This window comes from Sinocyclocheilus rhinocerous, unplaced genomic scaffold, assembly GCF_001515625.1.
Source record: "Sinocyclocheilus rhinocerous isolate Xijiao unplaced genomic scaffold, SAMN03320098_v1.1 scaffold1294, whole genome shotgun sequence".
In the NCBI taxonomy this organism is placed as follows: domain Eukaryota; kingdom Metazoa; phylum Chordata; class Actinopteri; order Cypriniformes; family Cyprinidae; genus Sinocyclocheilus; species Sinocyclocheilus rhinocerous.
Genome location: NW_015656157.1, coordinates 865992 through 885210, shown reverse-complemented (window position 1 = coordinate 885210; position 19219 = coordinate 865992). Strand labels below are relative to the sequence as shown.

The 19219-nt window shown below is 39.5% G+C and overlaps 1 protein-coding gene across 1 annotated transcript in view; it reads left to right on the top strand.

The window, feature by feature from the left end:
- Nucleotides 1-1203: 1203 nt before the first annotated feature.
- LOC107719561 (transducin-like enhancer protein 1) overlaps nt 1204-19219 on the top strand; it is a 27502-nt gene continuing 9486 nt past the window's right edge. Inside the window, exons 1-5 of the mRNA XM_016527006.1 lie at nt 1204-1690; nt 5995-6158; nt 12174-12237; nt 13428-13472; nt 18832-18894. Of these exons, the coding sequence (XP_016382492.1) occupies nt 1667-1690; nt 5995-6158; nt 12174-12237; nt 13428-13472; nt 18832-18894 (360 nt within the window). The 5' untranslated portion in view covers nt 1204-1666. The remainder of the gene's footprint in view (nt 1691-5994; nt 6159-12173; nt 12238-13427; nt 13473-18831; nt 18895-19219) is intronic.

The following is a 19219-nucleotide window of genomic DNA, read 5'->3' as shown; positions in this document are numbered from 1 at the left end:
CCGGACTGACTATCTCAGGAATCTTCAAAATCAAGATATTTCATAAACAGATGGAGAGACTGGTGGCCAAAACAAAAAGTGATTTACATAGGAAATAGGCCCTAGTTTTAAACCACTAGCCGTGGGATTTCATTGTGGGCGCCCTGAAACAATGCAAAGCTATTTAAAGTAATAAAAAGAGAGAAGAGAGAGAGAAAAAAACTACTTTACATCACAAAAGGAATTTGAATTCAAATGTCTCCACCGCGCGCACCGAAAGAGTTAAATGGTTTTCTTGGTCGCTCTGAGCGCCTGACTGACGTTTGGGATTCTATAATTGTGACGCGCACCAATCAGCGAGCGGTCAGCACTCCCCACGTGGGGCGCTCTCGGCGCTGATTGGCTAAAGCAGACAGTGTTGATTGTGGCTGGGTCAAACCCCACGTGGAGATTTCATTCAATCATTGTACAGTTATATCTGCACCCTTATTTTTCAATCGAAGTCCTGTTTATAAAATTAGACAATGTGAAGAGAACGTGTGAATACTTTAGTATAGACTTTAATATGAAAACAAACAGGTTTGTTCATTTTTAAAAGGGTTAGCCACAAAACATCGTAATTTCAATATTATTTCCTTCAAAACGTGATTAGGCTGTGTACACTCCATGTATTGTAGTGCTTTTCCCTGATAGTTGCACAACCGAGGCAACATTTTTGGAGTCATTACATCATAATGTTTGTAGAAAATAATATAAATGTTTTTCAAAAATGTATGAAACCAACACAGAGACCACATTTTTAATAACTTGCCACGAACTCATTTATAAACGATTTCTCCTTTTAATTATCTCAACGCATCCTTATTTTGTCACTGACCCACATACATAAACAAATACAGTACTGAACAGATCAATCCATGCGTTCCTGCTCCCACCGCAGCCTGAAATGAGTGTAATTTGAGAATTTAACTCTTTGCTTCTGGTTACCACAAGCCAAACCCCTTCTCTTTTTGCACAGGGGGGCATGCGTTTCTCTTGAAGAAAACAACTCGCATGTCCCATTGAAAAACAGCTGAGGATCCGAAAGGAAGGAGCGGATGAGGAGAGAGAGAGAAGCAGACAAAAGAAGCTGCGGCTGCGTTGAGTAGTAGTCAAGTAGTCTTGGGAGCACGATAGCTGGCCATCCACTTGGTTTCTTTATTATTTCCATCTCTTGAAGAAAACAACTCGCATGTCCCATTGAAAAACAGCTGAGGATCCGAAAGGAAGGAGCGGATGAGGAGAGAGAGAGAAGCAGACAAAAGAAGCTGAAGCTGCGGCTGCGTTGAGTAGTAGTCAAGTAGTCTTGGGAGCACGATAGCTGGCCATCCACTTGGTTTCTTTATTATTTCCATCAGTAAAGCACATCAAGGGCGGTGGAGCTCTGAAGGCCGAGCGCGTGCATTCTGATATTTCGAGGTGCGTCGTACTGAGGGACTCGATACCGGACTGGGCGCATCTTATATCGCTCGATAAAGCAGAACAAAGGGAGTCTTGAGCGAGGAATGCGCGAGCCGAGCCTGGCGCCGCCAAAACAGGGCCAAATGTGCTTCTGAGACCTCCAGAAAGGCGCAAACTCTTCTGAAACAACATTTAAGGCAACACCGAAACGGAACACCCTCAAACCGCAACAACCCCGTTATTTACCATGTTTCCTCAGAATCGACCCTCGGTAAGTTACCTTACTACTCCGCAAAATGACCGCCTGCTTGGTGCGCAATGCGCTTTTGTATGTTTCATACATAGGCTAAAACAAAGTGTGTTTGTACCTTTTGTGTCATAAGTTGGGGTAAACGTTCACATGGATTGTGAAACTAGTTGGCCGAGTAGTGCTACTCATCAGGGCATGATTACATCAAATCAAGCCACACTAAAATGTGCTTTCAAATTAGGCTATCCGGGATATTCGAGGTAACCATTGTGATCAATTTAATCAATGTGCTTAAATAATACTACTGCCCCTTTATGTTATTGTTGTTGTACCCCATTTCAGCGTGTAGGCAGATCACCGTATTTCTAGTGTTTTAACTACTGATGCACTTTCAATGCAAGTTTCAAGAGTGCCACACTTTTTTTTCACCTTTCATACATTTAAGTTTTATTAATTAATCATTTAGACTTGTATTTTCTTTGCTTTATGCTCTAAGTTAAAAATGTTTTCCTCATATGCTATTTTTGTTTGTTGTTTTTATCAAAAGGCATGTGACAATTCTTAAAAAAAAAAGCTACTTGGGATTTTAGTATTAGTGATATTTAAGCTAGGCCGATAAATCAGCCAATGTTTGTACATTTTGAGGTTAATCGGCCGATTATTGCATTGCTTGGTCGATTAATATATGCGGTAGATCTCCCTTGCCCTCAGCCAAGTCACCCTCAGTTTGCAAAATCATTGGGAGAAAGCATGGAATTCCTTGAAACCGAAAGAACAAACAGGCTGCGGGTTACCTCATAAAGGAAGCACCTAGAGCAATTACCACAGCTGACAAGCCAACGTCGCAGCGCCGCTAATGTATCCTGACAGCGGGGAAATTTGAATAACGAGCTTGCGGCGAGGGTAGAGAAAAGATGTGTGAGGTTAATGAAACAGGTGCCTGGCACCATACTACACCCCACATCCCCTCCCCCGTCTAAATAAGGGATTACTGGGGCATTCCTTAAAGCTCCATGCTGCCGTAGAGTACGGAATCAATGAAACAAGGCTGCGCCTAGGTCAGATTCCCGGGGAGGTTCTTTAAAATGCAAATGCCTGCCGGTTGTTGACACTGTAGTCGAAAGATTTCATATACAATGCCTGAACTTCAAACGTTGCTGCAGAAAGCATCGCCTGGTTCTTTGGATTTGTGTGTACACCTAAAAAGAGGTTTTCTTCAAATGGTTCAGAGATACAGAAGGTCCATTCCAATTATTTTTAGCCTCAGTCCTTCTCCACCCCATTTTCTAGGGTGGATGTTTATGTGAAAGCTTCATTTTTTTTTTTAAGGAAAAACATATAATTAGCGGCCTTGCTGGTTCTCCGAGGCTTCATTCGGTGAGGCTCCCATGAAAAGACACCTAAAGAGAATGCACAACTGTTTTTAAAGCACAGGTATAATTTAAACAATGATCTCAGTGAAGAGTTAGAAAGTTTGGAGAATACAAATTGGGCTCTGTAGCTATTCTCTGGGAATGGAAACATCAAGCGCGTCGTCAGTTTTTTCCAAGTGATTTGTGTGTGAAAACAGAAACAGCTTTATCAAAGGTTAGGCCACCGTGTTAACAGGTTTTGGGATGTCGGTCATCATGGCCGGCCGCAGCATTTCACAGGCTGTGTAGCAATTCTCAGATGTAGGCCATGTGGGAGTCTTGTAGGCCCCTCAGCCAGACCTCTGACAGAATGAAAGAAACTGTGGTTTGGACAGCTCAGTGGATATAGGCGCAGTATTTCTCTCTGTGTGTATGATTGTTTGTAGTGCTTAGCAGCTACTTCTTCATTTAGAGTCTTAGTAAGTGGGTGGGTAGGGGGATTTGGGAGATCATTATGGTTTGATGCAACACAGCATGTAATTAGAGGAAAATAAATGAAAACATTGCATGCACACTCACACTTTCCAAGATGCATTGTGAGTGTGGTAAAGAAATGGAATTGGACATGCCTATAATCTATATACTGGGCTTTTCATAGTATCTAGACAGCTCAAGCTATAATTTCCAGCAGACTGCATCTTTATCCTGAACCGTTCCTAACCAAGGGTCATATGAGAACTTGTTTGTGATTCTTCACTAAGTCCAAAAGTGTGAGAATTTAACCATGATTGTAGTCATTACTGCCTCAAGATGGCTTTTTTGGTGTGACCCATCTGCATGGCATAAGAGATTTAATCAGTTCAATCAATTTGGGTGTTCAGAGTTTTGCAATAATACAGATTACTGTGTCTGTGACTTTCAACAAGAGTGGCCCACAATGCTAATTATGCCAGGTCCATGCCAGGTTTAAATCTTGTTGTGAAATTGTCGAGGTCAAGTGGACCATTTATTGTGACAACCATCAAGGAAACTCGCACTGAGGATTTACAAGGCGATTTAGCCTGAGAAGCAGGTTATAAGAGCATTGAATTAAAATGGCTGTCATATTGAGACTGGACACATAGAAAGAACCACAATAATGGCCTCTGAGAGGGGGTGACACTCTGTGGTTTCGGAAACTTGAATGTCTAATTAATGAACATTCAGTCTCCAAGAAGCTCCATGCAACTGGCTCTTTGGTCTCAGCCTTTCAGCAAAGGCCTGCTCTCTTTGTCAATCCTTTTTTCTTTCTTCCGGAAGTCTCTTTGCACCTGTACGCAAAATTCAATAAAAAGAGGTGAATATCAGAGTGAGAGGCTGGGTGGGGTAGAGAGAGAGAAGATAAAGAGGAAAAAGGGAATAGAGCCAAGTGTCATTCCCCCTTCCTCCCGCCTCCCCCCGTCAAATGGCCTTCCTCCTCTTGTTCTCCAGACTCTTTTCTTTGGCCTGTGAGGAGTAATTGTAGTGTGTGTGTGTGCTCCCTGCTAGGCTGGAGCTGTGAGAGCCTGGGGTTCTGGACAGCAGATTGAAATGCAGGGCTGGAGAGAGGAGCTTGTTAGAGTCTCTAACAATGCGCCATGTCTCCCATGAGCCGAAGGCCGAGAGGCTCCATTCTCCCTGTGTAGATCGGTCCAACCCCCCCATAGACATCCCCCCAAGTACTCCAAGCCTGCTGCCCCGACACAGGGTGACCCCTTTTACCCACAGACACCCTCCACCCCCCTTTTAATATTTGCAGTTACATCTGTCCTCATCCCTCCAAGACAAGCTTTAAGCTTAAACTGTCAATGGTCTGTGTTTTCATTTTCTCAGTAATTCTTGGCTAGGTCAAGGCCTTTATAGTGTTAATGCATGTCACACATGCTCATAACACCCTGTGACACTTTGCCAACGGTTAGCCGCTCAAGTGTTTGGCAGTAAATGCAACTACCGTCAAAACCAAATGCTCCATGCTAATTGAAGTAATGGGGCTTTATGCACTTTCACATTTGATCAATCATGTCTCTTTTGGCGGTTTTCCCCACTTTTAGCTCAAAAGAAGAGATTCCCGTGAGAAGTGCAAGAACCCCTGTGAGGTGCAGTCGTGAGTTCGAGGACCTTAGTCAGCAGAGAAATTCTGCACCAAGGCTGAATTTCGGGAAAGAGACTTCAGATACAGTACTAGGGACCACTTAGGCCTATATAAAAGCATCCAAAAAGCAGCATGTCATGGGACCTTTAAAGACAGATAGATGGATGGACAGGCCCTACTGTACAGCACTTAGGCTTTTGTCTGCCTGTCTGTCTGCATTACTCTGAGACCAAGCTCCTAATTGCTGGAGCTGGCAGAATTCATTTAGCTTGAAGGGGTCCCCACCCTGATGGGGTCCTCTTTCTTGCGCCCTCTTCTAATCCATGCTTAATTTTAAACAAATGTCTTAATTTTAGCAGTAAGCATGATCCCCACCCCAATCCCCCATCCTCCGCACATCCACAACCACTATGATATAGACACGTAATGTAGTCTGTAATGCTTTATCCCTTTACAATGGAGCCTATGTCATGGAACTACCCCAACCCCCATCCTCTCTCATTCTTTCATTGCTTTCTCTCTGGTTCTGGGGAGCTTGTCTTTCATCAGTGTCCTTCATTTCTGCCATGTGCACAGAACTCTCTATCTTGCTCGCAGACCTCTGTGCAATGAGTTCCTCAAATCATGTTCGCACTGAATGAATCGTCTGATTTTTTGAAGAATGCATAATTTACTGTTTTAAGCTGAGTTTCATTATAAGTGTTGAAATAATTAACAGCTCCAGGTCCATGCATTAGGCCCGATAGCCATATGCAGTAGCCAGAAATTTGCTTTTAAGTTTATCTTCTTTTTAAAAGCAGCTTTTCATCCAGTTTAAAAAAAAGTTTTAAATGCTAACTCTCCTCCTTTACTTTCCCACATAGGCACCTTTGCAACCACCGCCCGGGTCCTCTGCTTCAGTTGCAGCAGCAGCAGCAGCTGCGGCCGCTGCAGCATCGGGGTCGACCCAACCTCTAAAACTCACTTACTCCGAGACCCTGGACCGCATAAAGGAGGAGTTCCAGTTCCTACAGACACAGTATCACAGGTATAACCCTCTCTATAAGATGACTGATCTGAATTTTATCGAGCCTGTAATTTAGTCAACCCATGCAATGCAATTGTTGGAAGAGGGCTATAAAAAAGGTTAAAATGTAAGTGGTTAGGGTTGCCAAATTGCTTTTTTGTGGTAGCTAGTTTTATGCTTGCCCAAAGATGTGTACAAGCTCTAACCAGCTTGACCAAGATGACTGACTTCAGCCCCAACAGCTGGCCGTCCATCTGATCAACCTTCTACACCAGAGGTGTCCAATTCTGCTCCTGGAAGGCCATTTTCTTGCAGAGTTTAGACCTAACTGTTGATAAATGCACCTGAACCAGCTAATCAAGGTCTTCTGGATTATTAGAAACTTCCAGGGAAGTTATTGCTAAATGTGCAAAAAGGTGGCCTTTTATAAGCAGGATTGGACGCCCCATATTTAACACCAGCTGGAATTTCTAACAAGTAGGGCATAGAATTTTGTTAGTATTCAACAGAAATCCCTTACTGTAGCTTCGGAATGGGAAAGACCCACCACTTTCACACATAACACACATGCACCTTTGATTCTGTGGGTTTGTCTTTGATGTGTACTCTGAGGCTGAGGAATGTAGCCAGACCAGGCATGACCTGCGTGTGGTTTCTGGTAGGTGCTGGCATCCTCTCCGATACGGCAGTCCATGCCCCTTCTGCACACTCATACACCCCTCCTGATTACTGGCAAGCCTTCACATGGCTATAGCTTTGATTCCCCATGCCAGCTTCGGTAAATCCACCCAGTCCCCACATTCCTATTATTAGGGCTCTTCTGTTCCCGCCTTCGGAGTTCAGTCAAATAAGCTCAAAAATCCTCTGTACAAACAGAGTTCAGCCCTGCTGATGGCTGCTGGTTTTACACTTATATCTGCCTGGATAGTTATGGCCGTATTTGTTCAAAATCTTTCCCAGAAGCCAACAGTGAAGCCGTTACTTTATGCACCTTTCTAAATTAATTTAATAGATAATACCACTCTCATGTGGCCCTCTATTGGTCTTCCAATCAGTTTTTAAGAATTGCTCATCTGCTCTTGCTTTTTGCAGTTAGCTGTTGCTCGGATATGTAATGAATCTGGCTTGAACCTGGTGCAGAGAACCAAACACCTGCACAATTGTTATCAAATTACAGCATTAGCCATTTCTTTTGTTGGGTGGTTATTGTCAATACAGCATTTCAACATATGCAGAGCTCGCAAAATCGCTAGCCTGGCGTCCCGGGGCTATTGTGTCTTCCAGTCGGGCTACCAAAATGTATCACCGCCCTTAAATACAGGGTTCCCGTGGGTCTTTAAAAGGTCTTTAATTAAGTTGTATCAAATGTAAGGCCTTATAAAGTCTTAATTATAATTTCAAGAATTTTTTAATTTGAAAATGGAAAGACAAGAATTATGATATAGCTTATTGTGACAATTAAACTTCAAAAGGCAATGAATTCATTGAATAAATATGGGCACTCCAAACATGTTTTAAAGTATAAAGGCGGCGCGGGTGCCATCATTCCGACACAACAAAGGCAGCATTATAATTTGAATGTCAAACATTCTGTGAGTTCAAGTCAATGAGTGATTTTACAGATTGACTTAAATTTCTTGATCGCACTGTAATTAGCTCCTGAATGGCACTTCGTGAGGCATCACAATGTGAAGTCTGAAATCGCAGACCTCCTTTAGGTCAGACAACAAGATTATCAGAGGCCTTCCCATGGTTTTTCAGATGCGACACTTCCCAAAAGAATTCTCCTGCCACGGAGCTGGTCCCGCTCCAGGTAGAACGTGGTAGGCACACATGGGACACACCAGACAGGCATAGACAGCTTTTGGCTATATGTGGCGTGGCTTAGATTTTAATTTTAGTTCTCGTATTTGTGTCTGGAGGCTGATTGGTGTTGGATTAAAGGACAGGAAAGAGTCAAAGCTAAAGAGATTTGGCAAGATGAGCTGGGGAGAGATGTGTTTGTGTGTGGGCACTGGTCTATGTGAGAAACACACTTAGGCCGTGGTCAGGTTACAGCGCAAGGTCCAGCAGGAAATGTGAACCGGGCAGGAACTGCATAACAAAGAAAGCGGCTCCATACGGTGTTACCATGCTGTGTTGCTTGCAGCACTGCACATGTTTTGCGTATGTCTCTGCGTGTTCGTGATCGTGTGTTTTGGTTTGGGTGTTTTTTTGTGCAGAAGGCCTCTAATCAGCAGACAGGAGAGCTTTAGACCGGAGGTTCTCATTACAGTAGTTCTTGCTTTGCCCAGCCCTTTTCCGAACACACAAGCTCGCACACACCAGCTCACCTACCTTGCTAATGTGTCCTCTGGGTTTTCAATGGCACAGACATAAAGAAAGCCAACCCACACACAAATAGCATTGCACTGACACCCATGATATCTTCTTTGTGCCCAGACAGAGTGGACTTTTTAGTGGATTCTAGGCATCTTTATGATGCAGTCTGGGGTTTGTGGTTTAGGTCTGCTTTGCTGGATACATCTGAATGTGTGTGGCCCGGCATTCCCCCATCGAGCGCATGTGTATTTAAGCGCATGTGTTTGTGGTGGGTGGTTTGGTTCTCAATTGCGCTTTAATGTCGGTGTGTGTCTGACAGAGTTTTTCATCAGAAATGTTTGCTGTATACTTGTATCGACAGGGCTGTTTTAGTTTCCACCATGTGGAATAACGTGAGCATGGCCTTGTTTTATAGCGTTACGGTTTGCCACCTTAGTGTATGGCTAGGAGCACAAGTGCACATTAAATTGTTCTATTATTCAGGTAGCTAGCTATAAACATGCTAACCATTATATGCCATTGTCTTCTGTTGAACACTGTCTTTCTGAAAAACTTTCAGTAGACAAAAACTCCATTAACCCATCCAAGTGCACACACACAGCAGTGGGTAGCGAACACGCACCCGGAGCAGTAGGCAGCCATTTGCTGTGGTGCTCAGGGAGCAATTGGTGGTTTGGTGCCTTGCTCAAGGGCAGATCAGTGGGTATTGAAGGTGGAAGAGAGTGCTGTACATTCACTCCCCCCATCTACAATTCCTGCCAGTACTGAGACTCGAACCCGCAAACTTTGGGTTACAAGTCTGACTCTCTAACCATTAGGTCATGATTGCCCTTTGATCTACGATTCAACATGGCATCTATGGCTGTCATGCCATGACATTTGTTGACCTGAAGAAAAATAACCATTAGTGCCCCATGTGGCAATGCTGAGAATGCAACATGTAATTATATTGTTTTATAAATCTGTAATTTCTGAATACAACAATGTATGAAATGCATCTGTGTTCATGCTCTAGCGTAGAGCACATTTCAGGCTTCAAAGAGTGCATGAGTTTGCGTGTGCCGAAAATGCAAATTTGCTGCAAAGGCAAAACCTTCATCAATCCTTTCTCCGCCAGTAATGGGGTTTAATTTAGCTCTGAACTGGACTATTTCGCTAACTAATCATCATGTGTGCGTGCGCTTTAAGCAGAGAGATGAAAAAGCACTACGAGAATACAGAAGACACAAGGGCTTTTAATAATGAGGCACAGGCATGGCAAATGAAGATGAGATCTGTGAGGAAGTGTCCTCACTTTCTCTAATTGGACTGATACTTCTCATCGTCAGACTGAATATTTGCTTTTTCACTCAAATTTCTCATTCAGGCACTTCCCTTTGAGTCGTCGTTCTGAATTCACTCTGTGGTGGTGTGCGAGATGATTAAAAGTGTAGTTAGCCGTGTGTACATATTGAAGAAGTGGTGCTTTGCTGGCAGGACTGCTGTGGCGCAGGCATCCTGCAGATTTGTCGGCTGTCAAAGAGACCTTTGTCTGTTTTTTTTTTTTAACTTTATTTCTCTCTTTTTTTTAAAAATCTCTCTCCCTTTCTCAATGTATGGTTTGGAGTAATTAAGGGTCGGAATCTTTAGGTACATTGTTTATGTGCCTTAATTCCATGTCAGTTTGGGGAGTGCATTTCTTGGGGCTTCTCATTTTCTCAGCAACATCGGAGAGGAGTTGATGTTTTTTTTAATATATACATAATTTTTACTGTTAGATTACATTAGCCGTCAATTAACACTCATTTAAAGTGAATCTTTTAAAAGTGTTATTGAATTAATAGTATTTTTAATGTAATCTTTAGCAAATCTCAAACTCCGTATCCATTTTTCAGTTGCCTAAATCCACTGCGTTTAAAATGATTGATTTTGGTTTTTAAGTGGTTTTATTTAGACAAAATATTATAGAATTCTTGTCATGCTCATGAAGTGCCCTCTCGCACTTGCTTTACACCTGTATTTATACATTTTTGCTCTTCTAGTCGACTAAACCCATTTAACCATTCTAAGTTCATGAGGCATTTTCAAAAAGACTTGGGTTATAAAAATAACACCACTAATAATTATAGAAGGGAACATCTTTTCTAATCTTTGACATTAATACCACATCATCCTTTGCGCTCTTCCCTTCCTCACTCACGGTGATAAATGAGTCAATTATCGACGGTTGTGCGCAGTCAGTGAAGGAGAGCGGATGTGCTGTTATTACCTGTTGCAGCGCAGTAATGTTGTGGTATTAATCATATTCTAATTTTCCCAGGCCCTCCTGCGCGCTCGCATAAATCTGATGCCTGCAAACAAGTCAGTGTGTGTGAAGAGCTGAAATACAGCCAAAAGATGAGAGAGTGTGTGCTGTTTGATTGTAGTGGGCACAGTGTTGGTGTGTGGGGTATCTGTCTGTCTTTGTCTTTGTTTGTCTGTCTTTACATCTAACTAATTTGTCTTTGTGCATCTATTTGTCTGTCTATCTATCTGTGTATCATATCTGTCTGTCTGTTCTATCTATCTATCTGTCTGTCTGTCTTTCTATATATCAATATCTGTATATCAATATTTATTTATTTCTATATATCAATATCTGTATTTCAGTATTTATTTCTATTCATCTGTCTTTGACTTTGTGTCTTTGTCTCTTTGTCTGTTTTTTGTACATCTGTACATCTTGCATGTGTCTATGTACTTGCTGGTTTGTGTCTCTGTCTGTGTCTTTCTATGATTTTGCCTAACTTGTATTTGTCTTTCTATATGTATCTGTGTCCCTGTTTATCTTTCTGTCTGTCTTTTGAGTCTTTCTGCATATGTCTCTCTCATATCATCTGTATGTCTCTATTTTGTCTCGTAAATCTTATGTGTCTGTATATAGTGTCTGTCTGTCAATCTGTCTCATTCTGTCTTCATTATGTCTGTCTATATCTGTCTCTTTGTTGTTTTTTTTCTATTCATTTTTCTATCATATGTCTCTGTGTTCTATTGTGTCTTTCAGTCTTTGACTTTCTGTCTTTACATCTGTCTAACTTGTATTTGTGTCTCTATATGTCTGTAAATATCTGTCAATCTGTTTCTGCTCTGTATCTTTCTGTTTGTCTGTCTGTCTATAACCTGTCTATATTTTTTATGTCTGTCTATGTCTTGTCGGTGTCTATATCTTTTGTCTTTGTTTTTATATCTATCTGCATGTGTCTCTATTTGTCTAATAAATCTAATGTGCTTATATATTGTATAATTGTCTACTGTTTTTGACTTTTGTCTTTGACTTGCTGTCTTCATTATCTTTGTCTTTACATCTATTTATGTTTGTCTATCTTGTCTCTTGGTCTGTGTTTCTGTCAGCGTCTTTTTGTGATGTCTTTTTATTTGTCTGTAATTGTCTATTTTTCTCTTTGTCATCTCTCTGTCTATATATATGTTTGTCTAGGTATTTGTCTGTTTTATGTCTGTCCTTACGTCATGTTTTTGCAGTTAGTCAAAGGCAGCATGAACTACATATTTTATAGTGTTATTGACTGTCTAATAAAATTATCAGTGCCTCTTTTGAATAATTCACCTACACTTATCTTATATTCAAAACATAAATAAATAAAACTTAATACGGCATGTCTGAACACCCAAACAGTCCAGCAGAATCTCTTTAAACCAATCCAGCAAAACATATCTCTCTTTCTGTTTCTTCTGCAGTCTGAAGTTGGAGTGTGAAAAGCTGGCCACAGAGAAGACAGAAATACAGAGACATTATGTCATGGTAAGACAAACACACACACATACACACACACACCAACTTAGTTTTGGATCAGATTCGACACACATCAAAACGGCAGACATCTTTCTTCAGCCCTCAATCAGAAGTCCTTCAAACGCAGTTCATCCATCACAGAGAATGAGTTTTCAGAGCCACTGCCATGTGCCTCAGTGCCCACAGATATGGCAGCAATGTGCGCCTGGCATGCCATTTGCTCTTGGCAGACGGCTTAACCCCTTTTCTCTGTCCGTTTTCTTTCTCTCCCTTTTTTTTCTTCTTCTTGGCTCATAATTTTTTTAGTGTGGGAGTCGCCTAGCAACACCGTGAGCTCTTGGCAGAACTGGTGAATACAACAGGCAGCTGTCAGGCCGGCTTCTTTTATTGCCAGGGTCTTTCTATCCCTCCGTCTCTGTTGTTTTTACACTTTTCTATCTGCCTCTCCTTTCCTTTTTACTTGATCCTCTTTGTCTAATAAAATTACACTGACTCCTCCATACCAGAATTTATCCAGCTAGCTGAAAGCAATTGTTTACTAAAAAGTGAACGTTGTTTATTTACCGCTTTATTCTTTTTATTTCCTCCACTGGAAAAGACAAGTAGGAGTTTTTGACCAATCATTTGAACAACAAGAAGACAAAAAAATAGACCATAATACTTGTGTTATATATAAGTCTTATGAAGCCATTTTTGTGAGGAACAAACCAAAATGTTGGTGCTGGATGAGGACTAGCTTCTCTAACCTATTTCGCACAGAATCATCTGCACAAACTTAGATCAGTGCTAAACAACCATTTGTGGCAAGGTCTGCCCTTTCTAAAGGTGTGATCACATTTACCATTGTTCGGCCAATTTTTGCAACCCATTTCAATAGGAATCCATACAATCAGGAATTTCGGATGAGGGTAAAAGTTTCCCCATGCAGATTTCACAACAGGTTCAAGTTGGTCACACGAATTCGCCACATTGAAAGTGGAAACTTGTTTGATTTGAAAGTAACTTTTGTCATACATCGCTACACTATTGAAAGTAGGAAAATCTTTTTTGCCTGCCAATTTTCGCTAATGTTACCACACCTCTACAGAGTAACTTGGTTTCCAATGATTTCCAAACAAATAATGATACTAATAACATTAAAACAGCCAACTCCAATACGCTTCCTAGTATTTGTCTAATGATATCCTTTTCTTTTTCAGTACTACGAAATGTCTTACGGCCTCAACATAGAGATGCACAAACAGGTAAGATTGCTGGTTCCCTTTGTTGACATCTTTTGATTTAGCAATTTTACACCAATGATGATAAAGCCAAAAAGTCAAAAGGTAAAGTAATAGTTCAAACAAAAATAAAAATTCTGTCATTAATTACTCACTGTCATGTCGTTCCAAACCCGTAAGACGTTCGTTCATCTTCGGAACACGAATTAAGATAGTTTTTATGAAATCCGAGAGCTTTCTGACCCTGCATAGACAGCAATGCAACTGAAATGTTTTATGGCCCAGAAACGTAGTAAGGACATTGGTAGGGATGCACAAAATGGATAGTTCACCCAAAAAATGAAAATTCTGTCATCATAAGCTCACGCTCATGTCGTTCCAAAACCTGTATGTTTCATTCTACTGTTGAACACAAAAGAAGATACTTTGAAGAATGTTGGTAACCAAACAGTAGTTGCCATTGACATTCACAGTGAAAAAATATAATCTTTTGTGTTCAACAGAAGAAAGAAACTGGAACGACATGAGCATGAGTTTGATGACAGAATTTTCTCTTTTTGATCTTTTTAACTATGTAATTCTATTTAGAGAACGGACAGAAATTATCGAAATTTTGCATTGCATGCCGTTGCAAATACTTACATTTTTTTGTAATTCTATTTAGAGAACGGACAGAAATTATCGAAATTTTGCATTGCATGCCGTTGCAAATACTTAAAAAAAATTTTTTTTTTTTAGTGTTTTATAATGAGCATTGCATGCTTTCTATGGGATAAGATGCAACCTTTCAAAGATAGTTTTAGCTAATTAAAGCTTCTTCACTAACAAAATAGAAGAAAAGAAAGTTGCTTCAGCCTCACTAAACTGCTAGTTGGTTGTTGGATGACTAGTTGACCATTGTGGCCCATCCCTAGTCATTTGCTGTACATGCAAACACACTCGTGGGTTTTAACGTGGGCTGACAGTGAAGAGTCGGTGTAAAGATGCTTGTTCGGCATCACGTTGTGATTTGTGCTGGAGAGTTTTATTATTCCTTTTATCTTTTGTAGAGTTCATAATTCAGATTCAATTATGCAGGGACCTTTTTTGCGTGTGTTTTATATAGTTGAAATCCTCTTAGGTCTGGCCTGTGGCACTTGTTTTAAAATTAATCTGCAAACAAAGTAATTAGATCAACAAATAACTTGTCTGCGGCACACACTCCCCCTTTCCCCTCACACACATACACACACACATGAGTGTGTGCGATTGTCTAAAAGTAGCTAGCTGTGACTTTCTCGCTCTCCTTCCTCATAAATTGTGTCTGCTACTGCATCTGCATTTCCCGACCTTCCTCGCTCAGTCTCTCTCTCTCGTGCAGATGTCAGGTCAGTTTAAATTAGGTCAGCGCTCTCGGAGCGTCTGTTCTCTCCCTCCGTTTCAATTGCACTTCTTTTTTAACATGCTCCACGAATTCCCTTCTCTAATGTAACTCCCCCCTCCTCGTCTTTCTGCATCTCCCATCACTCTGTAATTTCCTTAACAGTGCCTTTCTACTAGCTTCTTTTTTTTCTTTCTCCCGATTTCTCTTCCTTCGCTCCCTCCTTCTCGCCCTCCCCTTCTCCCCCACTCTCTCCTCTGAAGATGTCATTTTGTAGTTGCCGCTCTAACAAGAAATCATTGTGTTTCCCTGTGGGGAGGGCTGTGATGGATGGATATAGAAGAGATGGGGGTGGGGGTCTATTCCTCATTTCGGGAAAATGTGGAGGGGAGTGGGGGCGGGGGTCTTCGCACAGCCAGTAATTTACTTTAAGGGATAGTGGACCCAAAAATTAAAGTACTGTCACCATTTAGTCACCCAATCATATATTGAAATACAAAGAGACATTTTGAAGAATGTGACGGTCGCTCTTTTACAGGCATTTTTATGAATTTAAAAAGAATGCAAAAATGCAGAAAAGTATCATTAAAATAGTCATGCCAGATGCATTATTTTTGTATCATTGACATACTATTATTATTTTATTATTAATACTTTGAATAAGTAATTTTCTGTTTTAAATGTTAAAGTTTAGTAATTTTGTGTTTTTATCTTTTTTATGTTATTATTTATTTATTCAATTGATTAATTCTTTATTTATAAATGGGGAGCATTCAGGCAAATTGGGACAATTTTTTCAATTGAAATGACTGGGGAAGTCAGTGAGTTGAACTTGAGAACTTGAGATCAGTCTGGTTTGTGAACGAATCATTTTGGGAGCTGGTTAAATGGATTCATTGAACAGATCTTTTTTGAAAGAATGTATTGTTCCAGTGTTGAGTGTTTTTTTAAAAGTTACTATTGTAGGATTTATTAATATTTTGAATTAGGTTTTAATTTAAGTTTACATTTTAATAATTTTGTTATCTGCCTTTTTTCATTAGGTTATATATATATATATATATATATAATAGTAATTTTATTACTTCAGTTTTAGTACTTCGATTTAATTGCCAGGGCAGCATTTCTAATTTAAGTATTTCATCTTATATTTATATTTCGTTTAATTTCAGCTTTATTTTAAGCAACATAAATTATTTAGATGATAATCGTTTTAATGATGACATTAGTTTTAGTTAATATCAAAAACGTTTCATCTGGAGACTTTCTTTGGTGAATGCACTAAAGACAACTTAATGTCAAGATTTCCTGTGAATAATCACTTAAATTTTGGTCTGTTCATCTTACAAATCTATTGTACGACTTCAGATGGCTTTGAAAACAGTGCGTGAGTCATATGAATCATTTTCATTATTTTTTTATGGAGCTTTTGTGTCTTTTTGAAGCTCAAAAACTAATTTATTGTAACTGCATGCAATATCAAAATATCATCTTTAGTATTTTGCAGAAGAAATAGTCATATGGGTTTGGTACAACAGTAAAGTCAGTAATTTGTGAGTGAACTATCCCTTTAAGAAAACAAATTGTGAAATAACAATGTTAGTTTATACATGTTGGCAAAAGAAACGGTCGTGAGGAGGGTTGCCCTCAGCTCGGCGGAGCTCTTGTTTGGGTTGTTGGTAAATGATTACAATAGTCTTAGCATGGCAACCCCCAGCACTGCCTCAAAAGACACAGCAGCTCAAAGGGCAAGACCAGTGACCTGCTCACAGGGGGAGGCGTCACTCCTCTCGGCTGGACCAGAGCAGCAGATGCTCGGCATGAATATTTCAGGCATCCCCTCTCCTCACTGCGCAACAATTAGCATGAACCAGATGTGGAGGGCTAAAATATTTACTAGCTGTGTGAGCGGAGGTAGCAGGTTACACACCTTGCGACGTCTTGTGTGATAGATACGTTTTGTTGGACAGGATTGTATTTTTTACTATTGCTGAAGCATTTCGGTTGTGACTGTCTTGTAACTGTAGTCTCAGCCTGGTGCCCAAAGGAGTGTTTATGGGCCATCTGATGCTTTGTGCATGAAAAATGGCTCTAATTGGCCTTTTTTGGTAATCTCTTTGGCATTCTTTGGCTTTGCGAGGCAAAATGTGCACTGTTTGTGACATCCAAAAATTCAGTAGATTTGTTTGTGAAAGTTAGTAAGTTCGTAAGGTTGTAAGTTATGTGCAGTTTCAGATTCACTCACCCCTCAACAAACATTCACAATTTTGGTTGGTCACACTGATATAATAGAAAATATATAGAAGTCAAACAGTGTCTTCCTGTCTGAGTGGATGGTTTAGTGTCTGTCATCGCAATGTTTTGATACCTTAATTGTAGTTGTCGCTGCATGTGAACTAATGTATAAGTATTACTGCTACTAATGAATAAACGTAATAATATTTTAATTGTTATTTATTATTTTATTATTGTTTTTGTCATTAGGTTTATCATTTATTTATTTATTTATTTATTTATTTATTTTTATTAGTAGTAGTAATCCATTGTCTTAGATGCAATAATAATAATTTATTAGTAGTAGTAGTAGTAGTTATATATTAGTTTAAATGCATAAGAATAATAAAATTAATTTAAATACAATAATAATAATAAATTATTATAGTATTTATTATTATTATTATTATTATTATTATTATTATTAGGGGTGTCGGAATCGCGATGCAGACGAGGACGATTCGGTATCGGTTCAGTAATAGACCATAAACGATTATAATGTACTGATGCTTTTCTGATGTCATTTGTTGCATAAGTGCTTTGTCGCGGTAGTATACAATGGCAGAGGGAGGCGAGACGCGAGTGCGAGTAATTAAAAATGCTCCTCCCAACTACTTTAAAAGCCGACATCTGGGCACATTTCGGCTTTTATGAACAACCTGGTAAGCAGTGCATCGTCAATGCATCGTGATATGTGACCCTGGACCACAAAACCAGTCTTAAGTCGTTGGAGTATATTTGTAGCAATAGCCAAAAATACTTTGTATGGGTCAAAATTATTGATTTTTCTTTTATGCCAAATAGGGCTGTGCAAAAAATCAAATGCGATTTTAATGCGCATCTCGTCAGTAAAGCCGCTTCTGGTGATTAGTAGTAAATCTCCAGCACGTGCTTTCAGATGGAGCGGCATTTACTACACCGAGCCGTAGATCACTGACAAGCTACACAAAATTGTGTGTTCAAAACGTGCTGGAGATTTACTACTAATCACCAGAAACTGCTTTACTGACTAGATGCGTATGAAAATCGCATTCGATTTTTTTGCCCAGCCCTAATGCCAAAAATCATTAGGACATTAAGTAAAGATAATGTTCCATAAAGATATTTAGTAAATTTCCTACTGTAAATATAACAACTTAATTTTTGATTAGTAATATGCATTGCTAAGAACTTCATTTGGACAACTTTAAAGGCGATTTACCCCTAATACCCCTAATTATTATTATTATTATTATTATTATTATTATTATTATTAGTAGTAGTAGTAGTAGTAGTAGTAGTAGTAGTAAGTTTAATAATAATTATTCTGAATGTGAATCTGCTATTAGCACTACTACTAGCCTAATAGCTAGTAGTAGTAGTAGTTGTTATCCATTAGTTTATAATAATAATAATAATTATTATTATTATGAATAATTTTATTCTAACATTTATTTATTAGTAGTAGTACTAATAGTAGTAGTACTTGTTTATTTTATTATTTAGTAGTATTAGTAGTAGAAAATGTATTAATTATTCTAAATGTATAACTACTATTAGTACTACTAATACTAAGAATAATAGTTGTTGTACATTAGATTCAGCATATTATTATTATTATGGATTATTATTATTATTATTATCAAAATTGTCAAATTAGGGTGGGAAAATGTCATTTAACATTTCAAAAATGTACATTTTGTGTTAAATGAAGTCTATTTTTGCTTTCGTTCTGCTTCTGTATGCCTCTCGCTCTCCATATCTCTGCAGACGGAGATTGCAAAACGGCTGAATGTGATTTGTGCCCAGCTCATTCCTTTCCTGTCACAGGAGGTGAGATGAGACCAATACACACACAGTCCCATAGCTGCACATTATGAGACTCACATGCCACATTGCGTTCAGACGTTCTGTGATTGATAATTCACTCTCTTGTGCTCTCTCTCTCTCTCTCTCACACACACACACACACACACACACACACTCTCAGTTTCAAAAAATTGACCCTTATGACTGGTTTTGTGGTCCAGGGTCACATATCGAATTGAACTGAATCGATGACATGATAATAGTAATCGAACCGAACCGTGAGACCAGTGTAGGTTTACACCCCTAATTATTATTATTATTATTATTATTATTATTATTATTATTATTA